Consider the following 25,766-nt stretch of genomic DNA (forward strand, 5'->3'; position numbering starts at 1 on the left):
CCATGTTAACGATCTGGACCAAGCCCCACTCATCGCGATCCCCAGCGCCCAAGCAAGCTCCCCAGGCGCCAAGTATGTATTGTTTGACTCAGGAAATATGGTGGGTTAATGAACGGACGAGCTGCCTCACAGTGCGCCGGCAGGTCACTGTATTCCGCTCTGGCCGCCGGGTTTGGGGGTGCGTGACAGCGAAGGGGTCCGCGGGAGCCGTGCTGCTGCTGTCTGGGGGGCGGCCTTTGTGCAGAGGCTGCTCCTGGCTTCCGCCGCTGGGGGGCGGCCTCCCGCCCGCCGACCCCCGACAATAGCGCGAGGGGTGGGGAGCCGCGCGTTCCCGGAAACTTTTCCCTCGAGTCTTGACCGCCGCCGCCCGCCCCCGGGAGCACGGAGCTGGGCGCGCCCATCTCCGGCCGGCGGTCGGCGCGCTCGGCTGGGGCCGCCGCGAAGGAACAGAATCGGAGAAGGGGACGCGCGGGGAGGCAGCGCCCGGGGCGGCGGGCAGCGGGGAGGGGCTGCGCGCGGGTCCCCGGCCAGAGAGAGGCGCGGGCACCGGGCCAGGCGGAGCCGAGACAGCCATGGAGGAGGCGCCCAGCCCCGCGCCCGCGCTCTGGAACTGGGACTACCTGGACCATTGCTTCGCCCGCCACCGTGTCTGCATCTCCTTCGGCCTGTGGATCTGCGCCTTTTCCTGCTGGATCGCCGTCCACGCGCTGTAATGGGGACTGGGGCCGGGCGGCGCCGGGGTGGGGACCGGGGCGGCCGCGGGGGGGGGAAATGGGGCGCTGCCCCCTGCTAACTCGCGCTTGGAAACCTAGAGGGAAGGGGGCAGAAAGGGAGGATGCAGGAGGCAGCACAATTGCAGGATCGAGAGGAACATTTTGCTGTAGACTGAAATCAGATACTTCTTTCCGGATTCCACGCACAAGGAGGCTGGGCTGGGAGCCAGCAGGAGGAGGCTGGGTGGTGCAGTGGACAGGGCCGTGGACCGGAAGCAGCCAGTCCTGGGTTCTAGTGTCAGCCTTTCCCCGTTTACTGGCCGTGTGAGCTGGGCGAGCTATAAGATCCCTGGGGCTCGTTTTCCTCACGTAAATGGGATGATAGCACATAGGACGGCTGGGAGGATCAAATAGTGCTGGTAAAGCTCTTACTAAGTGCTCATTAAACAGCATTATCATTGCTCCAACACTGCCATCAACCCTTGGCGGAGGGCAAGGGCCTTGGACAAGTCTCTCAATGTTTCGGGCCTCAATTTACTGACCCTCTTAGCTGAGAAGAGTGGAGGCTAGTATCCGACTCTGGCCACAGACTTTGCCCTGGTCTGTCCGACACCTGGAGTGTTTTGGCCAAGTGGTCCCCATAACCTGGGTTCTAAGGGTGAAGTCTGGCTAAAGATGTTCTCCAGATCTTCTGCCACCCTGTCCCAAGCTCTGGAGGATGGTGCCACCCACGTATTCCCTGGCAGGGGAGAAGGCCCACCCCTGAGGGAGGCTGGCACCGGCTCACCTTCGACAGGCAATCACGTTCCCCTCAGGCATTTGACGTTGGTGGAGAGATTCTGCAGCCCCACTGCCCAGTCCCTGGAATATGAATAAGAAGACACTTAGAACAGTTACTGAGGGCCTAGTGCTGCGTTAACTCACTGATCCCTGCCACAGCCCCACGGGGTAGGGACTGTCATTGACCCCGCTTAGATGAGAAGCCTGAGCTGCTGAGAGGTTAACTAACTTGCCTGAGTAAATGGGGAGAACCGAAATCCCAGAACCTACTAGAAAGGGGCAGGCTTGTGAGGTAAACTACCCAGATCAGAGGATGGGAACTAACAAGGCACTTTATGTGCATTATCTCACTTGTCCCTCACCGCCACCCTCTAAAGCCAGTATTATTAGACGTCTTACCCTCCAGGAACTAAGGCGTGGAGAGGTTAAGGAGCTGCCTCGAGAATGCCCAGTGGCCAGGCTGAGAGCACAGCCTCTGCCTTTTCGTCTTGCCTCAGCTGTGTGGGGACTAGGTCAGGGTCAGCCCAGGATCCCTGACCCTTGAGAGCTGGGGAAGTGGCCGAAGAGCCGCAGGGCACACGCAGAGCCGCCCCATGTAAAGCAGAAGGCCTGCCATTAACTCACCTTTCACCATAGGCCTCAGTTTTCTCCTTTCTCAAATGGGAGGGTTGAAATGAATTATTTCTTTTTTTTTATACATTTATTTATTTATTTGTTTGTTTTATTTTTTTGGCTGTGTTGGGTCTTGGTTGCTGCACACGGGCTTTCTCTGGTTGCGGTGAGCGGGGGCTACTCTTCGTTGCGGTGCATGGGCTTCTAATGGCAGTGGCTTCTCTTGTTGCGGAGCACGGGCTCCAGGCACGCAGGCCTCAGGAGTTGTGGCACGCGGGCTCAGTAGTTGTGGCTCGCGGGTTCTAGAGCGCTGGCTCAGTAGTTGTCAGGCCTCAGGAGTTGTGGCACGCGGGCTCAGTAGTTGTGGCTCGCGGGTTCTAGAGCGCTGGCTCAGTAGTTGTGGTGCATGGGCTTAGTTGCTCCGCGGCATGTGGGATCTTCCCGGACCAGGGCTCGAACCCGTGTCCCCTGCAATGGCAGGCGGATTCTTAACCACTGCACCACCAGGGAAGCCCTAAATGAATTATTTCTAATTTGGCTCCAACTCAGAGAGTCTCTAATGTAGGAGTCTTCACTCCTGGGCCTTGAAACAGTTTCAGGACCGAAATTAACAGTTGGTGTTCCCACTGTGAGCTTTGGGCTTCGGCTGGCCGGTCGGGGAATGTTTGGGAGCCCAATGGCCTTCTGTCCTCATTCATTAGTCCCAAGGGCTGACGCTCAGAACCAGCCAAATGGTCCTAATGATGTACAGTGAGTACCACCCTGTGGTTAAAGGAAATGAAACCAGAACTGCAATCATGCCTCAGTTTCTCCATAGAAATGGAGCAGGGAAACATCTAGAACAAAGTATTTCCAAGATCCGATCAATGATGCTGACAGAGAGACATCTGGCCCCTTCCAGTCTGTCCTGCCTTCCTGCGCTTGTTCCTGGGGGTGGAAAGCAGGCAGTAAGGGAGAGAAGCCAGCAGTGGGGCCCCTAGGGGGAGGTCAGCCCAAAGTGCCATCACAACTTCAAGGAGTCTCCCCCAGTGTGTGAAGAACATGCACCCAAAATGAAATCAGTTTGGATGCAGCTGGCAGAAGCCAGGCCATTTCACTGCACAGATGGATTAGAAGGATTTCATTTTAATTTCAAAGAAGCGAGTTGCCTTTTTAATCCAGGCAATTAACTCTGCTCTGCAGTTAAACTGCAATGATTGGGTTACTTTTATAACCCTCCTGTTTCCTTTCAAAACGTAAAAGCTGACAGCTCATTTGTCAGCACTGAGTGGTGGGTCATGAACTTGAGGCAGCCAGATTTGTAGGAGGAATTTCTTTCCTCCTTTCATGAGGTCTGCCTCCTGCCATGGACTTGTTGGTCAGAGGCTCGGAGGCTTTCCATCCTTTCTTTTCCCATCTGTAAACTAAGGTCAAAACCACCTGCTGAATATTGGGAAGAAAGTGATTCTGAAGGACATAAAGTCACAATTGCCCTTTTCAGACACCTGCTTTGGGAACCCAAACTCACATCTCTGTGTTCTGCCCACACGCCTGTCTGTCCCCGCAGGCTTCTCTATCTGAGATGTGGGAAGAAATCCGGACGGGACCAGTCGGCGCTGTGTGCTGCCTGCTGCCTCCTGACCAGCCTGTGTGACACCATCGGGGCGATTCTGGCCAAACAGCTCACCATCCAGGTGTGTTGGGCCCACAGGTGACAGTGGTTTCTGTCTTGTTCCTTCCCCACGTGAGGCAGTTTCACCTCAGGGCTTGTGCCCCTGCTGGTCTTCCTGCTCCTCCAATACCCACGTGGCTCACTGCTCACCTCCTTTAAGTCTTTGCTCAAATATCTCCTTCTCAATAAGGCCTCCCTGATCACCTGTTTAAAAGTGTGCCCTGCCTCTACCACAGGTGCTCCAGACCACCTCATCTTGCTCTATTTTTCCCTAATATACCATCGACTTTACTTATTCATTATGTTTATGGCTTATTGTATGTTAACCCCTACTAGAATGTCAGCTCCATAAGGGCAAAAATTTTTATTCACTACCATATCCCCATCACTTAAAAACCAGCTGACGCATAGTAGATGTCCAATAAAAAGGGATTGTTGCTGTTACTGTTTTTAGAGCCCAGGGCCCGGCCGCAGCTCAGGCAGCGGTGTGTGAATCCTTTCCCAGGTGGTGATGTGGACTTTGGAGCAAGTGAGAAGCAGTTTCAAGTTTTTCCAAAGTCTAGACCCTCAAACAAATCTGTGTAGAAGGGGCTTATCCCAAAACACATATCCCAAGGAGGACCTATGGGTCCCACTTCAGGGGGCTGGTCCTGGCCTTTTGCCATCCAGGTAGATGTGAAGGAGGGGAGCCTAGTGGTTGGACACAGATCTGGAGAGTTCTAGACCCTGCTGTGAGCAGCATTCTATCAGAAACAAATCACCTTTCATTCTGGGAGCCCATTCTCATTAGCTGATAGACTATAATGAGGCCTAGCTCAAGTCCAACAATAATAGCTGATATTTATTAAATACTTAACTATGTACTTGACATTAAGGGCTTTTCATGTATTAACTCATTTAATCCTCAAATCGACCTATGACATGGGTGCTCTCATTATCCCTGTTTTATACATGTGGAAACTGAGGCATAGAGAGGTTAAATAACCTTGCTAAAGTCACCCTCTAGTAAGTACAGAGTCAGGATTCAAACCCCAGAACGCATGCTCTTAAGCACTAAGTACAATGGACCCTTGAACAACATGGGTTTGAACTGTGTGTGTCCACTTATACGTGGATTTTTTTCAATAAATACACACTACGCACTACAGGATCCACAGTTGGTTGAATCCATGGATGCAGAACCTCGGATACAGAGGGCTGACTGTAAAGTTATACTTGGAATTTCCACTGCAGAGGAGTCGGTGCCCCAACCCCTGAGTTGTTCAAGTGTCAACTATACTGTCAGTAGCTAGTGCATGTATGGGTGGGTGCATTTTACTTTCCTCCAGTCGCTGGTCTAAGCAACTTCCCATGAATCGGCCCATACAATCTACTTAACAATGAGGGAGGCACTGTTATTATCCCTGCTTTATAGATGAGGAAACCGAGGCCCAGGGAAGTTCAGTGGCTGGGCCAAAGTTGCACAGCAGAGACTATGCTGTCCAGTGGAAAGTGGGGCGGGCTGAGTTCTTGTCCCATCTCTCTGATGGGCGTCTGCATAATGGGATTGGTTACTTAAGCACCCCATCTCCTCGTTAGTCAAATGGAGGTGATAACCAACCTTTCCTGGGGTTGGAGGTGTCCCTGGAACCCCTACATCAGTGGAACACACGTGGTAGAGGAGATCCAGAATGAGAGGTGCTACAGTTGCTGAAAGATGTTTGAACACCAAGACCCTCTTTCCTTTGCTCCCAGGTCTTCACTGGTGCCTACCTAGCAGCTGTTGACCTGGTGAACTTTGTGTCCATTCTCTTCCCAGTCTGCAGCTCCAAAGTCAAGTCCAATTCAGGTAAGTGTGCTGCCATCTGTTCCTGTCTTCATCCATCCACTCATTTCATCCATCAGTGTGCTGAGTGCCTCTCCCTGTCACACCCGAGCCTGGACCCTGCCAGGCACAGACGAATGGGCGAGCTCCCTGGCTTCACCCAGAGCGGGGAGTCAGGGGCCTAAAAGGTAGTTAGCGCTGCTAGTAAGGGGGTGTGGGCACACAATGGGCAACCAGAGGAGGGGAGGGGCTGCAGATGTCAGAGAAGGACGTGACGTCGGAACTGGGACCGCAAGGAAGGGCATTCCAGGTGAAAGAGCAGCATGGGCAGAGGTCAGGAAGGGGAGTGGGCGGGGCTTTGGGGATGGGCAATGATACTCAGTGTGCAAGTCCAGGAGCTCCAAGCGAAGCACCTGGGCTGCCTCAGGCCGAGCGGGGGCTGGAAGTGACTGAGATGGGATGAGTAGCCTTAAGTATGTGGGACTGGGACATTCCTGAGAAGGGGCAGCAGTGTGCTCAGACCCTTGTCCCAAAAGGAAATGCTTGCATCAGGGGGTAATGTAAGATGCTCTCAGCTGCTCGAGGCTGCCCAGAGGAGGAATGTTCTTTTTGGAATTGTTCAGAGGAGGATCTGTCTTCTATTTCAAGGAGACTTTCAAAGACGATGCTTATCCTACTCACAGCTTTGGTGCCTTGGCACCAGTGTGCCCACTCATAATACATTCACCAAGCTTGTGCCGGTTCCGCTCTGTGCCGGGCTCTGTGCAGATTATAGAACTGGCCGGGCACAGTGCCTGCCTTCAGCGGTCTCCAGTCTAGGACGGGCGACTCTGTGTGCATGCAGATGCATATGATAAAGGATCACATTGCCCTGCCTTGAAACATAAAACACTATGGGGGAAGAGTGCCAGTCACGGGGGGGTGGGGGGATAAGGGGAAGGGGAGAAAACCCAACCACAGGCCCTTGAAGGGGGGTGAGGGGCTGGCCTGTGGAACAGTGTGGGAGCCCATCCTGGCCTCGGGTCTGGGGTCGACACCAGTTCTTCCCACGCAGCTGTCTGTCGAGTTCCAGATCCCTGGAGCCCTGTGGGATCTTGGTGTCTGTTGCAGGTCGTGGGTCCCGGGAGAGAAAGAGGAGGCGGCAGCTCAGGGCCAGCATATTTGCCCTAGTCCTGCCGCTGAGCCTGGGCCCAGGCTGGGCTCTGTGGGCTGCTATCCCGAAGGCTTCAGGCCCCATCCGAGGGCCACAGCGGAGGCTGCTGGGAAGCCTGGTACAGGTGAGGCCGAGTCTGCTCAGGGGGACCTGACGGGGGGGGAATGCGGGCCCCTCCCCTCCTAGTTCCAACGAATGCCCTGGGGGTGGGCGTCAGGGTTAGACCTTGTTGGGAAGAACCTCCTAAAAGCAGAAAAGGATGGGCCTGGGGAGCATGGGCATCTCCTTGGGGTGCTGAGTGTATCACTCTTCCCGCAGGACAATACTGAAATCCTTGGCTACCTGCTGGGCGGCATCGCAGCCTTGGGCTCCTGGGCTTCCCGGATCCCCCCACTCTCCAGAATCGTGAGTCTGGGGCCGGGACTGCGGGCCACCCTGGCAGGTCTCAGGGCATCTGGGAGCATCCTCCCAGCTCCAGGTCACCGGGGTGGATAGGTGGTGTCTCCGTTCACATGTGCGCGTGTGGGTGTGTACGTGGGTGTGTGTGCGTGTATACACGTGTGTGCGGGCAGCGGACAGCCGCCCCCAGGCCTCGGGGGGTCCTGAGGCTCACAGGGAGAGGGCACTGTGTTCTCTCCATTTCTCGTAGCAAGTGAAAAGCAGGCTCTCCGGAAGGAGCCCCTGAGTTTGGATGGGCAAGCACCCCATTAAGGAATGAGAAGATCTGAGGTTTTAGAGAACAGGATCATGCAGCTCCTGCGGTCTGTGTATTCGAGAGTGTCTTGTTGGCAGATATTTTCCAGGCATCTGGGGTGAGGGAAGCCCTGTGATGGCCAGTCCCTTGGGGGAAACAGACGTGCCTTGAGATGCCCTGCTTGCCCTTGGGGAGCTCACAGTCTCCCCAAGGAAGACACAGAAATGGAAAGCAGGATGTTTGAATGCTCTAAGAAAGAATCAAATGTTTGGGGTTTTGGAAGAAAGAGAGAAGCCTCCTACATTATTCAAATGAGCGAGGGTGAAAACTGTTCACACTGCCAGGCACTGGGTGTTGGCACGGCCCCAGGTTGGCAGCAAAGGCCAGGTGGGGTCTGAGGAGGCAGAGGTGAAGGGAAGGCACCTAGGGCAGAGGAGAGTGTGCGGGAAAGGCCACCGAGGCAGGAGAGCGCCTGCCGAAGAGCCACATATTATGGACGCGTGAAAATGGCCGGGCCTGACACCAGAAATGTGACGGCCCATCATTTAGTCTTGCCCAAGAGCACTGTGGTTTAATAGCAATCCCAGGAGAACAGGGTTTGAGGAGGCGGGTGCTTAGTTGACCACTCGTGGGAGCTGCAGCCTGAAACCTCCTGGGGTACAGGGCCTCACCAGCAAAGATGCTGTCTCCAGGGCAAGGGAGGGGGGCGTGGAGGGCACTGTGCTCAGTTCAGCTGCCGCTGGGACGGGCCTCCAGGGTGTGGTCAGGGCCGGGAAGCCGTGCCACATGAGGACCTCTGAAGGAACCACTGCATTGCCCTGACCACCTGTATTAGTTTCCTGCTGCTGCCATAACAAAGTATCCCAGACTCTGAACAACAGAAACGTGCTGTCTTTAAGTCCTGGAGGCCAGAGGTCCAATACCAAAGTGTCAGCAGGGCCACGCTCTTTCTGAAGGCCTTAGAGAGGGATCCATTCCAGGCCTTTCTCTAAGCTTCTGGTAGTTCCTTGGCTGGTGGCAGCACAACCCCAGGATGTGTGTGGAGTTCTCCCTGTGTGTGTGTGTGTGTGTGTGTGTGTGTGTGTGTGTGTGTGTGTGTGTGTATCGTCACATGGCTTCCCTCCGTATGTTTCTGTGTCTGACTTTCCCCTTTTCACAAGGACACAGTCATCTTGGATTAGAGCCCACCGTAATAACCTCAGCTTACCTTGATCATCTGCAAAAACCCTATTTCCAGATAAGGCCACATTCACTACCTCTGGCGGCTGGGACTCCAACATCTTTTTGGGGGGACACAATTCAACCCATAACACCATCCCACCTAAAATAGCCCCAGGCTAGCCCCACCTCTGTGTCCCTCCCTCTGCTTCATTTTCTTCATCGCATTTATCACAGCCTGAATTAGCTCCTTTAGTTACTTACCAAGTTGCTGCCTGGTTCCCTAGCAGAGCATCAGCCCTGTGAGAGCAGTGCCCTTGTCTGTTCTATTTCTCACTGTGTTCCAGGTGCTTGGGGTCTGCCCAGGGTAGCTTCCAGCAGACACTTCTTACTGAGTCACTGCATTTGGCCTAGAGAAAAGGAAGCTCATGGATACAGGAAACAGAGGGCTGTCTTGGGGCAGAAAGAGCAGCCTTGTTCTTCGCAGTCTCGGAGAACAGGACCAAGACCAGAATCAATAACCAAGAGGTTACTGGGAGGGCCCTTCCCATTCGGTGAAAGGAAGAATTCCATGGGTTAGACACTTTGCCCAGTACCTGGCATGTTGAGAACAATTGGTATTGTTATTCCTGCTTTAGGAGGTAGTGAGCAAGTCCTTGAACAGGACAAAGGGTGTGAAACACGCACTGATCAGTAAAGCGTTGTGCTGACAACGCTGGGAATCACTGCTGCTGTAAGAGTGTCTGAGGCACAGCCCGCTTCCAGTCCCCAGCGCGGATTTGCCGGGAAGCCACCAGGCAGGTCGTCCTCCCAGCCGTCTGTCCTGTCCTGCTAGACAGGCCTGTGTGTGCTGGAGAAATTCATACCACATCTCGAGTCACCAAGCCAGTTCCAGTCTTCAAGCAGTGATGCTTGAAGCACAGCTGTGTGTTCAGCGCTGCAGGCGGAGCCCTCTAGACCCTGGTACCGACCCTGAGAAGAGCTTGAGTTCTGAGTCAGTGGGCGCTGGGCATGGGTTGGCACGGGAGTGAGAGCAGAGGGCTGCCCCAGCTTGGCCTCGTCCAGCTCAGGGCCCAGCCCGGCTCTGCAAGTCACCTTCCCCTCTGGCCATCAGTGTCCTCTGTAAAGTGGGGGTGGGTGGGCTGGAGGACCCCAAAGTCTTCCCGCCATAGCAGTGCTGCCTGGGCCGTGTGAGGTGGGACGGACTGATGGGAAGGGGTGACACTCCACCCGCAGCCTCTGGGGACAGTGGGCCAGGGGCCACCGTCCCCAGCTGCGTGCTGTCTGCTCAGGGGGTGGCGGGCCAGAAACCGGGAGGCCCGGGAACAAAACTAGAAGAGATGCAGAGGGAGATGTAACACTCCTGAGGAATCTTTTTTTTTTTTCTTCCCCTTTCCTTGGCCACGCTGCGCGGCTTGCGGGATCCTAGTTCCCCAACCAGGGATTGAACCCAGGCCCTTGGCAATGAAAGCGTGGAGACCCAACCACTGGACCGCCGGGGAATTCCCAGGAATCTTTTTTTTTTTTTTGATTTGATTTGATTTATTTATTTTTGGCTGTGTTGGGTCTTCGTTGCTGCACGCGGACTTTCTCCAGTAGCGGCAAGCAGGGGCTACTCTTCGTTGCAGTGCACGGGCTTCTCATTGTGGTGGCGGAGCACGGGCTCTAGGTGCGTGGGCTTCAGTAGTTGTGGCTCGTGGGCTCTAGAGTGCAGGCTCAGTAGTTGTGGCGCACGGGCTTAGTTGTTCCGTGGCATGTGGGATCTTCCCGGACCAGGGATGGAACCCGTGTCCCCTGCATTGGCAGGCGGATTCTTATCCACTGCGCCACCAGGGAAGTCCCAGGAATCTTTTTGAGGGTTAAAATTAAAATGGAGAAAATCGGCTAAAACATGCTTTTTCTCTTGAATTTTTTCCATTCCTTAACCAAGGCCTGTATGTCTCTAAGTACGGTCATCTAATGAGCAAACTAAGTTATATATATATATATATATATATATATATATATATATATATATATATATATATATATATATATATATATAATATAATTTATATTTGTGTATTAATTTAAATACCTATGTAATTGTATATAATTGGAAATACATAATATTTGTATATATACTTAATGTGTATATAAAGTGACTTTATACCTGTAAAGGATACTTACATATAAATATTGCATGTTTCCTTTTTTAAAAACCAATATTTCCATTGCTCATTCTCCAGAAATATCCCCTTGGCTTCAAATTTTCCAGAATGTTATTTCTAATTTTCCTGACTTTCCCGCCCCGCGTGGTTCAGAGTTGGTGGCCCCGAGACGAGAAGGGTGGGCCCTTGGCTCTCCATAATTCAGTCTCCGTCCTGCTCTCCCCACTGACATTCATGAGCCCCTGCCCAGTGCTGGGTTCCAGGGCACCGAGATGGTGAGGACCTCAGCCCTGCTCTCAGGAGCCCTCTGTCTGTTGGACCGACAGATGTGTAAGGAGCTAAGTCATGATCAGGGTGAAAGGCACTCCAGTAGAGGGATACGTCAGAGGTGTGAGGGACCCTGAAGAGGGAATAACTTGCTCCCCTTAGGGTGGAGGTGTTAAGGGATGGTTTCCCAGAGTTGAGTTTAAGCCAGGTTCTGAGGGATGAATAGGAGTTCACCAGACAAAGGAAATAGCTTTCTTTTTTTTTTGGCTGCGCCACGCGGCTTGCGGGATCTTAGTTCACCAACCAGGGATCAAACCCATGCCCTCTGCAGTGGAAGCGAGGGGCTCTAACCACTGGACTGCCAGGGAATTCCTGGAAGCAGCTTGAAGCCCAACAGAAGTGGCATCTCTGGGGACTGGCCATGGGCAGGGGGCTTGCCCTCCAACCTCTTACATCACCAGGGGCCTGGGTCTTAGAATCAGCTTTAAGGGAGCTGACGGAGGTGGCAGTGTTCCTCCCAGCCCAGCCCCCTTCTCTCTCTGCCCAGTGCTGGGGTAGGACATTTCCCTCCATCTACCTGTGGACCCGGCTCCTGTCGGCCCTGGCTGGCCTCCTCTACGCCTCGGCCATCGTGGCCCATGACCGGCGGCCTGAATACCTGCTACGGGCCACACCCTGGTTCCTGACCTCCCTCGGCCGTGCAGCGCTGGACCTCGCCGTATCCACCCCAGGCCCAGGGGGCTTGGCTGCTGTGTCTCATCTGCCCTCCTACCCTCTTGCTAGAAAGAATTCTTTCCCAGTAGCCAGGGTGGTGGTTTGAATCCTGGGGGAGGCAGATACAATTGCAATGTGCAGTTTTGTGCTTTGTGTCCTTTTTTTATTTTATTTATTTATTCATTTATTTGGTTGCACCGGGTCTTAGTTGCGGCAGGCTGGCTCCTTAGCTGCAGCTTGCTGGCTTCTTAGTTGCGGCATGTGTGTGGGATCTAGTTCCCTGACCAGGGATCGAACCTGGGCGCCCTGCATTGGGAGTGCAGAGTCTTACCCACTGCGCCACCAGGGAAGTCCCTCCTTTTTTTTCTTTTTTTTTTTTTTAATAAGAAGAAATATCTCTTGACTGGAGCTTTGTGAAACAGCAGAGGGGAGTATGAAGCTTCCTGGCCTTGGGATCACAGAAGAGCCAGGCTCCTGTCTCGGCGCTGCTCCCCACCTGGATTGGTCCCCGCCCTCTGTGAACCTGTTTTCCTCACCTTTGCCTTGTCTTCTCACAGGCTGGGAAGGGCTTTGCGAGCTGACCTGCCCTGCACGGGTGATCATCTGCTTTCTGTCCTCTTCGGTGCTGGAGCCTGGGGTGGGGAAGCAGAGAGAAAAGCTGTCAGTGATCACTGACCCCCTTTCTGATCCCCAAAGGGGTGTTGCCTGATGTGCTGACACCCCAGTGACCTTGGTGTGAGGGCCTCAAGGGCAAGCTAAGCTCAGACGGTGGCGAGTGGAGATGCTGGGTGGGGTTGGGGGAGGGGTGGAAAACCTGTGGATTTAGCATAAATAGTTCAGAAATGGATTTTATCACGTACTATTTGAGTCTGCGAGGGCTGCCATAACACATTACCACAAACGTGATGGCTTAAACCACAGGAATTTATTCTCTCAGCTTTGGAAGCCAGAAGTGCGAAATCCAGGCAGAGCCATACTCTCTCCAGAGGTTCTAGGGGAGAATCTTTCCCTGACTCTTCCAACTTCTGGTGGCTCCTGGGGTTCCTTGGCTCCTGGCAGCATAATTTTTTTTTATTTTTTAACATCTTTATTGGAGTATAATTGCTTTACAATGGTGTGTTAGTTTCTGCTTTATAACAAAGTGAATCAGCTATACATATACATATATCCCCATATCCCCTCCCTCTTGCGTCTCCCTCCCACCCTCCCTATCCCACCCCTCTAGGTGGACACAAAGCATGAAGCTGATCTCCATGTGCTATGCGGCTGCTTCCCACTAGCTATCTATTTTACATTTGGTAGTGTATATATGTCCATGCCACTCTCTCACTTTGTCCCAGCTTACCCTTCCCCCTCCCCGTGTCCTCAAGTCCATTCTCTACGTCTGCGTCTTTATTCCTGTCCTGCCCCTAGGTTCGTCAGAACAATTTTTTTTTTTTTAGATTCCACATATATGTGTTAGCATACAGTATTTGTTTTTCTCTTTCTGACTTACTTCACTCTGTATGACAGTCTCTAGGTCCATGCATCTCACTACAAATAACTCAATTTTGTTTCTTTTTATGGCTGACTAATATTCCATTGTATATATGTGCCACGTCTTCTTTATCCATTCATCTGTCGATGGACGTTTAGGTTGCTTCCATGTCCTGGCTATTGTAAATAGAGCTGCAATGAACATTGTGGTACATGACTCTTTTTGAATTATGGTTTTCTCAGGGTATTTGCCCAGTAGTGGGATTGCTGGGTGGTATAGTAGTTCTATTTTTAGTTTCTTAAGGAACCTCCATACTGTTCTCCATAGTAGCTGTATCAATTTACATTCCCACCAACAGTGCAAGAGGGTTCCCTTTTCTCCACACCCTCTCCAGCATTTATTGCTTGTAGATTTTTTGATGATGGCCATTCTGACCGGTGTGAGGTGATAGATACCTCACTGTGGTTTTGATTTGCATTTCTCTAATGATTAGTGATGTTGAGCATCCTTTCATGTGTTTGTTGTCCATCTGTATGTCTTCTTTGGAGAAATGTCTATTTAGGTCTTCTGTCCATTTCGGGATTGGGTTGTTTGTTTTCTGATATTGAGCTGGCAGCATAATTTTAATTTCTGCCTCCATCTTCACCTGGCCTTTTTCCCTTTGTGTATCTCTGCGTTACTTCTCTTCTTCCTGTGAGGTTCCTGCCACAGGACTTACCTTATCCACCCTAGTCCACTACCACCTCATCTTAACTAATTATATCAGCAAACACCCTGTTTCCAAATAAGATCACATTCTGAAGTTCCGAGTGGATATGAATTTTGGGAGGACACTATTCAACCCACTACGTGTACTGTCCCTGTAAGCCAGGGAAAATGGTTTTCAAAATCCTTTTGTGTAACAAGTATCTACTAAGTGCTTGTTAGAGGCGTTGTCTGGCTGGGTGCTGGGCCCTCAGGGGGACAGGAACTAGGGAGTGTTGGACCTGGCTCTGTCCTCAGGTGAGCTGGGTCTGTTCTGGGGCTGACCCAGCAGGATGATCCCGGGGAGGGAAGGAACCAGCCCAGGGTGGAGCCCTCAGGGTGCAGAGGTGAAGGCAGCACCGGTGGCTGAAGGTCCCTGCCTCCGTGGACCTTAACTTCACTTCTCAGATCATTTTCCTTTCCTGGGTGATGAAGAGCAAGATGAGGCACGCCTTGGGATTTGCCTCTGAAGCCAGAGAGAACGCCGACACCCAAGCCCTTTTGACCTGTGCAGAGAAGGAGGAAGAAAACCAGGAGGCAAGGACCGAGGCAAGGTCTCACAGCTGGACGGGGGGCCCCCCCGGTGTTTGTGCACAGCATGGGCAGAGGCAGCGAGCCTCACTGGGGCCGGGCCTGGGAATCCCGGGGGTCCCCACGAGCTTGGCCAGTTGGTCACTTTAAAAAACTACTGTTACATGCAATGATGAGTGCCCTGAATAAATAGGATCCTCTGTTTTCCCAAGTACAAAATATTTTTTTTTAAGTTTGCTCTTATGCTCTTCGGTAATTTACATATATATATATTTAAGTTCACATGCTATATAAATTAATACGTTAGTTTAGAAGTAATGTGCTTTTTGCCCTCATTTCGTAAAAACTTAAGTTCCCACTTTTGCATGCATCTGACATCCACAGTATTGCCACCACTAACACAGCTTTTTTTTTAAAGTTGGTATTACTAAAAAGCTGATTTTTAAAAGTGCTGTTTACAAATAACATCCACCCTTTACAATTATGTCATACCAGTAAATGTGTCTGTCTCTGTCTTTTGCTGATTTAATCAGGTGACCCCTCTAAGTAAGCAGAACTATGCTAACTGAGGCAATTTTTCTTTGTCAAAAGTCCTTGGTTGCAAATAATTGAGAAAGTGCCTCATAATAATAAGAGAGCTCGTAAAGAGTTGAACATAAAGCAGCTCCCTCTTTTCTAAGATCATTTTTTGAGGAAAAAAAAATCTCGCCTACTACCTGGGCTCCTCACTACCCTCATTTCTTTCAGGGTAGAAATGAGGCTCCGTGTGAGTGAACCGGGTCCACTCCTCCAAATTTTCTAGGTTTAACAGTGTAATCTGACTGAGTTAATGAAGTAGAAGATAGTGTGGGTATGACCAAGGTAAAAGGGGATATACAGGTGCTTAGACCAAAGATCCAAGTTCCCAAGAAGGCTCTAGTGGGAAGTTATTTTCATTCCATTCTAGAAACTGTTACGAAATTATATCCCAATGGGGAGCTAAGGTATTTAAAGAGAGCCCCGTGTGTTTAGTATTTTGAAGAGAGGAAGTGGAGCCTTTGTAATCTCTTCAGCAGTCTTTCCATCAGTGGTTCTCAAAGTGTGGTCCCCGGACCAGCACTGCCTGGAAACTTGTTAGAAATGCAAATTCTAGGGCTCCACCCAGCTCTACCAAATCCAAAACTCGGGGTGTTTTTATAAGTCCTCTGGGTGCTTCTGGTACGCAGTAAAGTTCAAGAACCACTGCTTTACAAAAGCATTTATTTAGCACCCACTCCAGTGATTCCCAAACTTTGCCATACTTTAGAATTATCTGGGGGGCTTTTAAACTCTGTAAGTCACATCCATACCAATTAAATCAGAATGTCTGGTGTGGGGCGGGGTGGGGGGGTGAGAGCTAAACTTCAGTTGTTTGGTTTTTTAAGAAGCCCAGGTGATTCCACGGTGTAGCAAAGTTTGGGACCCACCCACCTACTGTGACCTCAAAGAGACAGATAAGATACATCTTACAGGAAGCAAAGTGAGATGTGCCATAAAAGAACAGAAAAAAAATACTGTAGGGGTTCTGGGATCCTATTTTTAGAAAAGGTCTCCTGACTTTAAGAATCCCCCTTTCTGTCTCCCCATCCCCGCTTGAAAGAATTCGGACTGGGTGCCTCTCACCACGCTACCGTACTGCAAGCCCCTCAAGAGGATGGCAGCCGTCAGCCGCTACCTGGAGCTGACCATCGAGCCTGTGCAGCAGGTAAGTGGCTGTGGGCCACAGCCGGGTGTCCAGAAGGGTGGGAGGTAGTCCTGGAAGGCTTCCTGGAGGAAGTGACATTTTAGCTGCAGGAGGGGCGGAATGAGGCAGGAAAGCCTGTAAAAAGAGGAAGGAACTCTCAGAGGCCTTGGTGGGGGGCGGGCGGCGGCGGTCAGATGAAGGGGAGTTCGGAGATGAAAGGTTGGAAGCGAGGTAAGGGTGAGATCGTCACACTGCGGAAGCTGACTATCATCAGAGGGTGACGGGAGTCCAGGAGGCTTCAGGACTGGAGACTCAGGGTCAGACGTGCATTTTAGAGCCGTCACTCAGGCAGTGTTTGGGGGCAGACTAGGGAGTGGAGACTAAAAGCAAGGGGGTCAGTGAGGGACAGTTGTAAGTCCAGGAAAGACATGGTGTGGCCTGAACCAAGGCTGCAGCCGATGGAGAAGCAGAGCTGCAGTGGAGTCGGCAGGTAGAGCAGTGGGGGCAGTGAGGATGTGGTGAGGAGGACCGCGTGCTCCAGATGACTCCCAGGGTTCTGGCCTGCACGGGGTGGGGGGGGCCTTCAGGAGGAAGAGGGGTGGAGGGAAAGAGGCGACAAGAAGCCCATTCCATGTCCCACACCCCACTAAGTCGTTCCTGTCGAGGCTACAGCGACCTCCCAGTTGCTAAATCCCGGGGTCATTTCTGTCCTAGTTGAGGTTCAACTCGTTTGGCCACCTGCTTCTTCTGATTTCTGGGCCCCTCCCTGTTCTGGTTTTTCTGCCACCCTCACCTCTGCGGGCTCCTCCTGGTGAGCTGACTTCAAGGTTGCAGTACCCCAGCTCCACCTCAGGAGGGCTCCCTTCTCTGGGTACACTCTTCCAGTCCCATAGCCCTACCTGCCAGCTCTGGCCGATTTCCCTGGCCTGTGTCTCCATCCTTTTCCTCTCCTTCAGTTCCAGTCTTGGCTGCCCCACTACCTCTTCATCCTCCCTCTTCATCGTCACCATGTGGCATCTCGCACGTGCCGTGTCCAATACGGAATTCTGGATTTCCATGTCCAGACCGGCTCCTCTCCCCACCTTCCTCATGTCAGTAAGCGACACCACTGTCCGTGCAGTGGGTCAAACTCAGATTCCTCTCTTTCCCTCACTATACGCCCGTGCCCATATCACCCATTTGTGAGTCTTGCAAATACTTCTTTTAAAGTAGATCCAACCTAGAGATTATCATACTGAGGGAAGTGAGACAGAGAAAGGCAAATATCATATGATATCACTTACATGTGGAATCTAAAAAATATTACCCCCCAAAATTACAAATGAACTTATTTACAAAACAGAAACAGACTTACAGACATAGAAAAAAAACTTATGGTTACCAAAGTGGAAGGGTAGGGGGAGGGATAAATTGGAAGTATGGGATTAACAGATGCACACAACCATACATAAAATAGATAAACGACAAGGTTTTACTGAATAGCACAGGGAACTATATTCAATATCTTGTAATAAGCTGTAATAGAAAAGAACTGGAAAAAAAGAATATAGGTATATTCATATAAATATGTAGAAATGAATCACTTTGCTGTACACCTGAAACTAACACAATATTGTAAATCAACTTTACTTCAATAAAGAAAGAAAAAAACCAGTAGATCCAGGAGCCTCCTAACTGGTTTTCCTCTCACTGCTATTCTTGTCCTACCCCCTCCATTTACAACCAGTAACCAGAAGGGTCTCTTAGAAATGTAAATGACATCTTGTTCCTCTTTGGTTTAAAAGACTCCTCTGTCTTCCCATTTCACGCAGAATAAAATCTAATCTCCTGACACAGCCCCTCGCTTTCCCCCTCCCTCACTGCCTCCTATTCTCCCCTCTTTACCTCTCTCTGGCTGCACAGAATTTCTCTCTGTTCCTCTGCCTACATGCTCTTTCTCCTGATTTTTTGCATGGATGCTTCTTTCCTGTCTTTCCAATTTCAGTAAAAATGCCACCTTCTCCTTCCCCCACCACTCATTCAAAAGTTGCTTCCACCCCTCTGCTGTTTATTTTATTACCTTTTGAAATGCTCTGCAAAGCACTTATCGTGATCTTTTACTTTTGTTTGTTTTCTGTTTCCTGCTGGGATATAAACTTTGTCTCCTTCTGTCTTGTTTGCCAAAACCCTGGTGCGTCAGGTCACGGGCTCTCCATACAGGTGTGTTTGGAACGCAGAGTGCAGGGATAGCCGCCCCGCTGGGCTGCCCCTGGGACGGGCTGACACTCAGACTTTGGGCCTGAGAGAGAGGTTTTACTCTTTGTTGTTGTTCCTTGGAAAGTGGGTGTAAATAACCTGTATGTGACGTAAGTGGAGTTCTGGGAGGTTTGGAGCACGCTTTCACGATTAAGAGCGCACTTCGGCCATTAAGTTCTTCTTCTGTCAAGAGGGTGGGTGGGTGGGTGATGGGAAGCCCTGGGGAAAGCACAGGGAGCCCTGGCAGCATCTGGCCAACGCTTTGCACTAGAAATTTTTAAGCCGTGGAACTTGTGAAAAATAATAGTGCAAAAGTTGCATTCACTTGAACCCTTCCAGTACCTGAATCTTGAGTGGATGCCCGCTGGAGAGCAGACTCCTAGAGAGAAGACTGTGTTCCTCTTCCATTCTGCTCCACTGAGGCCGGCCAGCACCTTTTTGAGCAAATACTTCCACTCGGCCTCTTCCTTCTGTGTCCACCAGAGGGCGAGAGTTGCCTCCAAGACAGCTCCCAGCAGGGAGCCAGGAGCCCCACCCTCTAGCCTGGGCAGAAGCCGCGTCACTGGGCTCTGGGGTCATCATTCGCGTGGTGGTCTGTTTACTGAGGGCTAACTACCTGCCAGGCTCTGACTAAATAATAACAGCCAACACTTCCATGATGCTTATTGTACTTATTGGTCACAGTGCTTGGAGTACTGGTCTAAGTGCTTTACATAGATCAACTCATTTCATCCAACAGCCAACCCTTGAGGTATTATGCTCATTTTACAGAGAAGGAAAATGGGGCCCAGAGAGGTTAAGCAACTTGCTCAAGGTCACATGGTTTGTTGGTGGTAGAACCAGGATTCAGACCTGTCTCTGCCGAGTCTGTGCCTTTGACCAAAATGCTATGCTGCTTCTTACTCGGCATGATTGCTGACACCAAGTAAGCGCTTGATAAATGTTTTTTTACAATTATTAGCAACGCAGATTCTTATAACAACCTGAGGTAGATACTATTATTATTTCTATTGTCATTTATTAATAGTTGATCATTTTATTATTCTTTTAAAATGAGGCACAGGGAGGGTTAACTCACTTGCTCAAGATCCCATAGTTAGAAAATCACAGAAATAGGTTTCAGACTAATCCTGTCTGACTCTGGCACCTGAGCTTTTATAGAGAGGACATGCTTTTTATGCCGCCGTTTCATGCCACAATTTCAGGCCTGCTGCATTAGCAAATTATTTTCTTTTTTTCATGAGAATGTCCCGATGGGCATGTTGTGGTGATATTGGTACCCTGTTGCCATGTGCCTTGATACACGTCCTGTTTGAACTACCATCAGGAAGTGGGCAAAAGAGCCAGAGTGGTGCCCACTCTTGCCAGCATCCCCTCCTGAGCACTGGTCAAGGAGAGATTTTCCAATAGATGCAGCTGGGGTCAGGCTGAGCCTAGGAGGCCGAGGGCGTGGGGTCCTAGGAGTCAACAGCTTGCAGCATTTGAAAACTCCATTTTATCTGTTGACTCAGGTGTGGTCAGACCTGAGGAATTTATAGATTCTTTCGTTTGTTGTGGCCTGGGAGGCCTCTGCTGCCCCGCCTCCCCCCTCCCCCACCCAGAAAGCTGTCTTTGTCTCCTTTGTGGACTTTCCTCCCTTCCAGCCAGACTCTCACAGGGAACTGTGCCCTTGACCCATCCAGGGCTGGAGCCCTGCGTGATTTGGGGACCAGTACGAACAGCTGTTCTTCTCATGTGTCCAGGACGTTTACTAAACCTGAGCCCCGTGACACCAGTTCAAAGGAAGCAAGGCAGGGGTTACCAGCCCCTTCTATAGATTAGGAAACTGAGACTCAGGAGGATAAGTTTTTTGCCGAGGTCATATGGTTAGTTGGTGGAAGATACGGTCCAGAAGGCGGGTTATTCCCCCTGTGCTGTGTCAGTGGGATGACTACCCGGCTCTGAGAGCCCAGCCCAGAGCCTTGAGGACCTCTGGGGACACCCCTGTGAGGCCTGTGGGAGGAAGCTCTCTTCTGAGATAGATGGACAGACAGACAGACAGACAGGTAATCTCACAAGTTTCTTCCTCCCATAACCCTTCCCAACTCACTCTCATATGCTGCTGGCGGGTGCGTTGGTTAAGCCTCTATGGAGCGCACTTTTGGCAAGAGCTATCCAAATTACAAGCGCTCATACCCTCTGATCCAGCAATTCCACTTCTAAGAATTTATCCTTTATATCCTGAAATTTTTAATGTACAATATAATTTACTGCAGCCAGGATTGATTGTAAAAGCAAGAGACTGGGAATATCCTAAACGTCCATCAGCAGGGGACTGGTTTAAATAGATTGTGAACATCTGTACAACGCTACCAAAAAAAAAAAAAAATCTGCTATAAAACTATTTCTAAGGCATGTTGTTAAGTGAAATAAAGCAAGATGCCTAAGAGAGTATGGAGTGTACTACCATTAGTGGAAATGGGGGAAATATGTACATGCATTTGCTCGTGTGTGCACAGACTATTGGGAAGGACACACAAAGGAGGGCCGGCTGCCTCTGAGGAGGAGCTGGGTGGCCGCAGGAGGAGGGGTGGAGGCGGCTGCGTCCTTCAGTGCCTTTTGAATGCTGAAGCACGTGGATGCTCTGACAGTGCAAAAAACAGAGATGCCAACCAAGTCTCCTGCCTGCCCTTCCCCACACACCTTGCAGGTGAGCTGCAGTGCCACCAGGCTGCCTGGAGATGGACAGACAAGCACGGGAGCCACGTTCCTGCAGGAGCCCCCCTCGTACCCTCCGGTTCAGGTCATCCGGGCGCGCGTGTCCTCCAGTAGCTCCTCCCAGGTCTCCTCCATCAACTCTGACCTCGAGGTAGGTGCTGTGTCCGCCGGCAGGTGCACGGGTCCTCCTTCACCCGTGCTTGCCGGTGCCTCTGTGGTGCCTGCACTGCTCTGTTCTCCTCGGCCTACGCCAACCTCATGCCCGCTCAGTAGTGAATAAGCGTCTGCCCAAGGACTTTCCCATGCTGTCTGCACTGAGGAGGATTTTCCGCAGTCAAATGAGTCATGGAAACACTGCATGCTGAATCACGGGGCACATTCAAGTCGTACAGAAATAAATGCTGACTAACAAACTTTTTAAAGAGTCTTGGTGTTTCCCAAACCCATTTGACCATGGAAGGCTTTCTTCCCCCCCAAGGATCACCAGGCTTCTCCCTGTGATGCTGTCAGGGTCATACACGGGGGCCCTCAATGGGCATCGTGCCTGGCACTTTCATAAGCTTTGCCTCATTTTGAATTTTTGGATCTTTGAACAAAACACATCACGTTTTGGATACCGGAAATGGGTCTAACTCTTAGGTCTGAGGTCCTGTCACTCTCAGCCCCACAGCTGTGGCTCCCAGCCCTGGTCAGGAGGAAGTTTCCCTTTGTCTGTGGCAAGTGAGAACAAGGACAGCATAGTGGCCAGGTGGTACCAGCAGGGGGAGGGGCCGTCCTTCCTTCTGGGTTTGTTGGTTCTCCCACTCTTTTGATATTTAAATGCCCTTTTATGAACTGACGATAATAGGAAGTGCTAAGATGGTGTTGAGGGTTTGGTATTGGTCTTAATGGCCTTATTTGGCAAAGTAATCAATCAGCTGTCCTGAGTCAGTCCCCCAGATTCGTTCAACTCGTAGTGGACCCTGAAATCCGAAAGACTTAGAGCCCCTGATCTGCGGGGTAGAGTCCAGGTCCCTTAGTGTGGGGTTCAGGCCTTGCACACCTGCCCCAGCCTCGTGCCCCTCCCGTGCCCTCACCTACATGTCCTCCCCGGCCGTGGACTCTTCCCTCATCCCCAGGGCTCTGGGCCTTTCTTCCTGGGATTTCCTCTGGCCCAACTGCCGTGTGTCAGAATCCTACCCAGATGCCACCTGCTGTGTGAACTCCCCTCCCCTCCACGTACACACCAGAGATTAAAGCCTCCTTCCCTTGGGTGCCCAGAGCATACACCTCTCTTCCACCCCTGCTGTTGTTTGCCGTGTAGCCAGAGGGCTGCAGGGACCTGTCTCCCCGGCCAGGCTGTGCACAGGCTTTTAGGTCTAGGGACCTGGGCTGCCCTCATCTTTACCTCTTGATCCTGGAACACACACAGCTGGTCATTGAGAGGTGGGTTTTGAGGGAGAAATTCTGCTCCAGACCAAGGACCATTTGGGGTCCGTGTATCCCCGAGTCCTTCATCTGGTGCTGTTTATTTCTTGGATCTGGTCTCAGAATGTGTCGGACAACCCAAGGCGCATGGCTTGGCAGCCCGGAGCCAGCAGTCCGGGCAGAGTCTAAAGCTAAGGGGAGAGAGGGAGAGTGTTCAGTGAGGGGAAGGGACAGTTGAGTTGGTGAGATGGGGGAGGGGGCTTGGGGAGGGCGGGACGCAAGCTCGCTCAGTGGAAACCCTCAGCTGAGCTAAGGATTGGACAGTGACCTTGAAAAATTCAGAAATTTGTCTTTGTGGCTGTTTTGGGCCGTTTCTGTGTTTTGCAGTCCTTTTTCTCCCTCTCCTCTGTTCACTCTTTCCTTTTAAATTCCAAGGGCACAGGGTCGCACTCATACATGAGGCAAATGGAGATGAATGCTTTTGCCCTTGTTAAACAAGGAGTATATTTTTAGAAGCTCAGGTGCCCCCATCCACCCCAGCACAGCCTCCTCCAGAACCCCCAGCACAGCCTCCTACTTCATTCCCCAGAACACCCATACGCTACACGTGACAAAGCGCTGAGTCCCGATCGGAAGTTACTTAGAATCTCACTAAACACAGACACTGATGAAATGTGAGCAGGGGACAGTGTAGCTTGTCAGGCTTGTGGCCCATCCGGCCTTCTGGTGATCTATATATTCTCTGCTTAAAAGTAATACATGTTTATTGTAGAAATTTTGGAAGATGTAAAGAAGAAAATTAAAGTTAAGCCACAAGCCTATCAACCATCAGCTGCCTCAGGGTGGTGGGATTGGGTGGGCTCCCCAGTTTTTCAGAGCAATATTCCTTAAAAGTTCTGGCTCCTTGATGGCTGAAGGGGAGCAAGAGGGTGTCTTTCAGCTGACGAGTGTGACACTGCATTTCACCCACCTGTTTGGGTCACTCATTCAGCAAACATGTTCTTGGGGGGGGATTTGAAAGAAAAGCATGAGGGCAGGGGGGCTGGCCTGACCCACCACACGCAGTGGGAGGTACTTGGTAGATTGGTCACAGTCTGATCATGACCTTGCTCCTCCAGACCACACCCCCAAGGGACTGAGGCCGGGCCCCAGGTCATCACCTCTTCTGGTTTGCGACTCCTCTTACTCCCAGGATGGATTGCACAGTTCAGATATTTCCTAACACTGGGCTGAGACACCCAGGGCATCTGTCTGTGCTCTCTGGCTACAGTCGTCTGTGTCTTTGGCCAGCCAGCTGGGTTTCTGCTTGACCCACAGGTCCATAAGTGAACGCTTGCTCCCACTCTGGAGGCCTGGGAGGCACTCTTTGTCGCTAAGGTGTTGTGCTTGTCACCTCTGTGGTCCTTTACGACTTTGTGACTTAACTCTCAGAGGGTGCTTTTGTGTCCATGTCCTTGGGGCACATACCCACAGGTTTGAAGACCTACTTCCTGCCGTGCTGGGGGAGGTGGAGAGAAGAGAGGTCCCTCAACACGACACACACTGTATCCGCAGCACTCAGCTCACTGCGCGTCTTTAAATTCATTGCTCACAGTGACTGCGTGTGTGTCATGAGGCAGGCGTGGTATGTTCTATACTTTACAAGCACTGTTTGGTATAGTCCTCCTAACAGCCCTGAGGCAAGTACCTTTAAATATTCTTGTTTCCCAGAAGAGGAGCCTGGGATTCAGTGAGTTTAAGTAACCTGCCCAAGAAAACATCGGCATCATCATCATCATCATCATCATCATTGTCATCGTTGTAATTGGCAGACCTGGGGATTTGAACCCAGCTCTGTCTGGCTCTGAAACCCTGTGGTTACCCACTACACCCCACTGCCTCGGCAGGAACTACCCAGGGCCGAGTTTCTTATCTATCATTCCCATTTTACAGATGAGAAGACTCTCTCCACAGGACTCTCTCCACTCACCTATGCGCTACCTGTGTTCTCAGGCAGGGTCCTGTCTAATAGACAGGATAAAACATTGGGATTTACAAGGAATGCCAGTGATGCAGAACACCCATGAAAAGAGGTGAAGCAGAGACAGATAAGGCATGGGAGCTTGCGTGGAGGGAGAGCTGGGTTATTTTCACCTTTTCTCAAGTGTCCACTGGATGGGCTGGTCAGGGCACCAGACAAATGGCAGTGGAGCCTGAATGTGACCCACGACTCTGTAGGCAGGCCATCTGCGTGGGCTGCGCGGATTTCTGGACGTCTCCGCAAGACAGGGCACACTCCACGGAGAAACCCACCCACTCACTCACTCGCGCAGCCACTCGACACCGGGCAGCCTGGCTCCTGACACAACCGTCGGAGGGCGTTCTGAACACATGTGGGGGAAGGGTCACCGGCTCATGGTCTGTGGGTGAGGGCCCAGGGCCCAGAGGGAGCAGGGCTTTCCGGAGCGGCCCGCTCACTTGCCGGGGCAGCCAGCACCTGTTTTATGAGCACAGGGTCGACATTCCCTCGGTCTTAAGACTGCTCCTGTGCCTTTTAAAGGTTTTTTTGCCTCCTAGCCTCTGGGATGCCAGAAAAGATTGAGTCCAGCTTTGTGTTTAGTCATTTTTTTCCTTCTGTGCTTCCTAGCAATGCCATTGAAGCTTTGTAGGAATTCTGCGAGGAGGCTGTTTCTGTCAACAGAAGAAAGTCTGCATGTTGAGAATGACTGTACCTGGAGCTGGCTCAGTGTGTGTGTGTGTGTGTGTGTGTGTGTGTGTGTGTGTGTTCAGAGCCAAACACCAGACACCAGACTGCTGCCTGAAGAGGCTCGCGTCCCAGGCCCCCGTGTCCTGCTAATTCTGTGCCTAAGGCTCTTGACAACCAGGACTGCTTGTTCCCTCTCCAGACCCTGCTTCCAGCACCAGCAGACCAGGACAGGGTCCCTTGGATGTTTGTCAGTCTTAAAGCCAAATCATTCTTTCAAGGAAAAAACAATTAATTAGTTGATAAAAAGAATACACACACACATACTGATTCTAAAAGTGCTAATTTTAGAAGTAAATACATGTAAGTATGAAGAAAGAGGCCAGAAATTTCTAATAGGTCCCAAAGACCAGAAATCAAGTTCAGGGCATGGTATCTGCCCTACACAGATCTGTGTGCCCCTGTGTGCTCTGCAGCAGTGAGAGATGGTGTGTCCGGAAATGTGTGGACAGTCAGCTAGTTCCCCTGGGGGTAAGGAAAGCCTGTACTGGGACCCCAGGGCAACGGGGCTGAGCAGGAGAGAGAGGGCTGACC

At 51.3% G+C, this 25,766-nt stretch overlaps 1 protein-coding gene across 3 annotated transcripts in view; it reads left to right on the plus strand.

Annotated features, from left to right (window-relative positions):
• The first annotated feature begins 479 nt into the window (after positions 1-479).
• The window catches only part of TMEM44 (transmembrane protein 44), a 33,152-nt gene continuing 7,865 nt past the window's right edge, over positions 480-25,766 (plus strand). For 2 of the 3 annotated variants that reach the window (XM_061193250.1, XM_061193252.1), the window contains exons 1-9: positions 480-709; positions 3,652-3,778; positions 5,491-5,584; positions 6,671-6,837; positions 7,032-7,118; positions 11,530-11,700; positions 14,326-14,466; positions 16,067-16,171; positions 21,075-21,233. In XM_061193250.1, coding sequence (XP_061049233.1) covers positions 573-709; positions 3,652-3,778; positions 5,491-5,584; positions 6,671-6,837; positions 7,032-7,118; positions 11,530-11,700; positions 14,326-14,466; positions 16,067-16,171; positions 21,075-21,233 — 1,188 coding nt within the window. In that variant the 5' untranslated portion in view covers positions 480-572. The remainder of the gene's footprint in view (positions 710-3,651; positions 3,779-5,490; positions 5,585-6,670; positions 6,838-7,031; positions 7,119-11,529; positions 11,701-14,325; positions 14,467-16,066; positions 16,172-21,074; positions 21,234-25,766) is intronic. The other variant, XM_061193251.1, reaches the window with a different exon arrangement.

This window comes from Eubalaena glacialis, chromosome 6 (assembly GCF_028564815.1).
Source record: "Eubalaena glacialis isolate mEubGla1 chromosome 6, mEubGla1.1.hap2.+ XY, whole genome shotgun sequence".
Lineage (NCBI taxonomy): Eukaryota > Metazoa > Chordata > Mammalia > Artiodactyla > Balaenidae > Eubalaena > Eubalaena glacialis.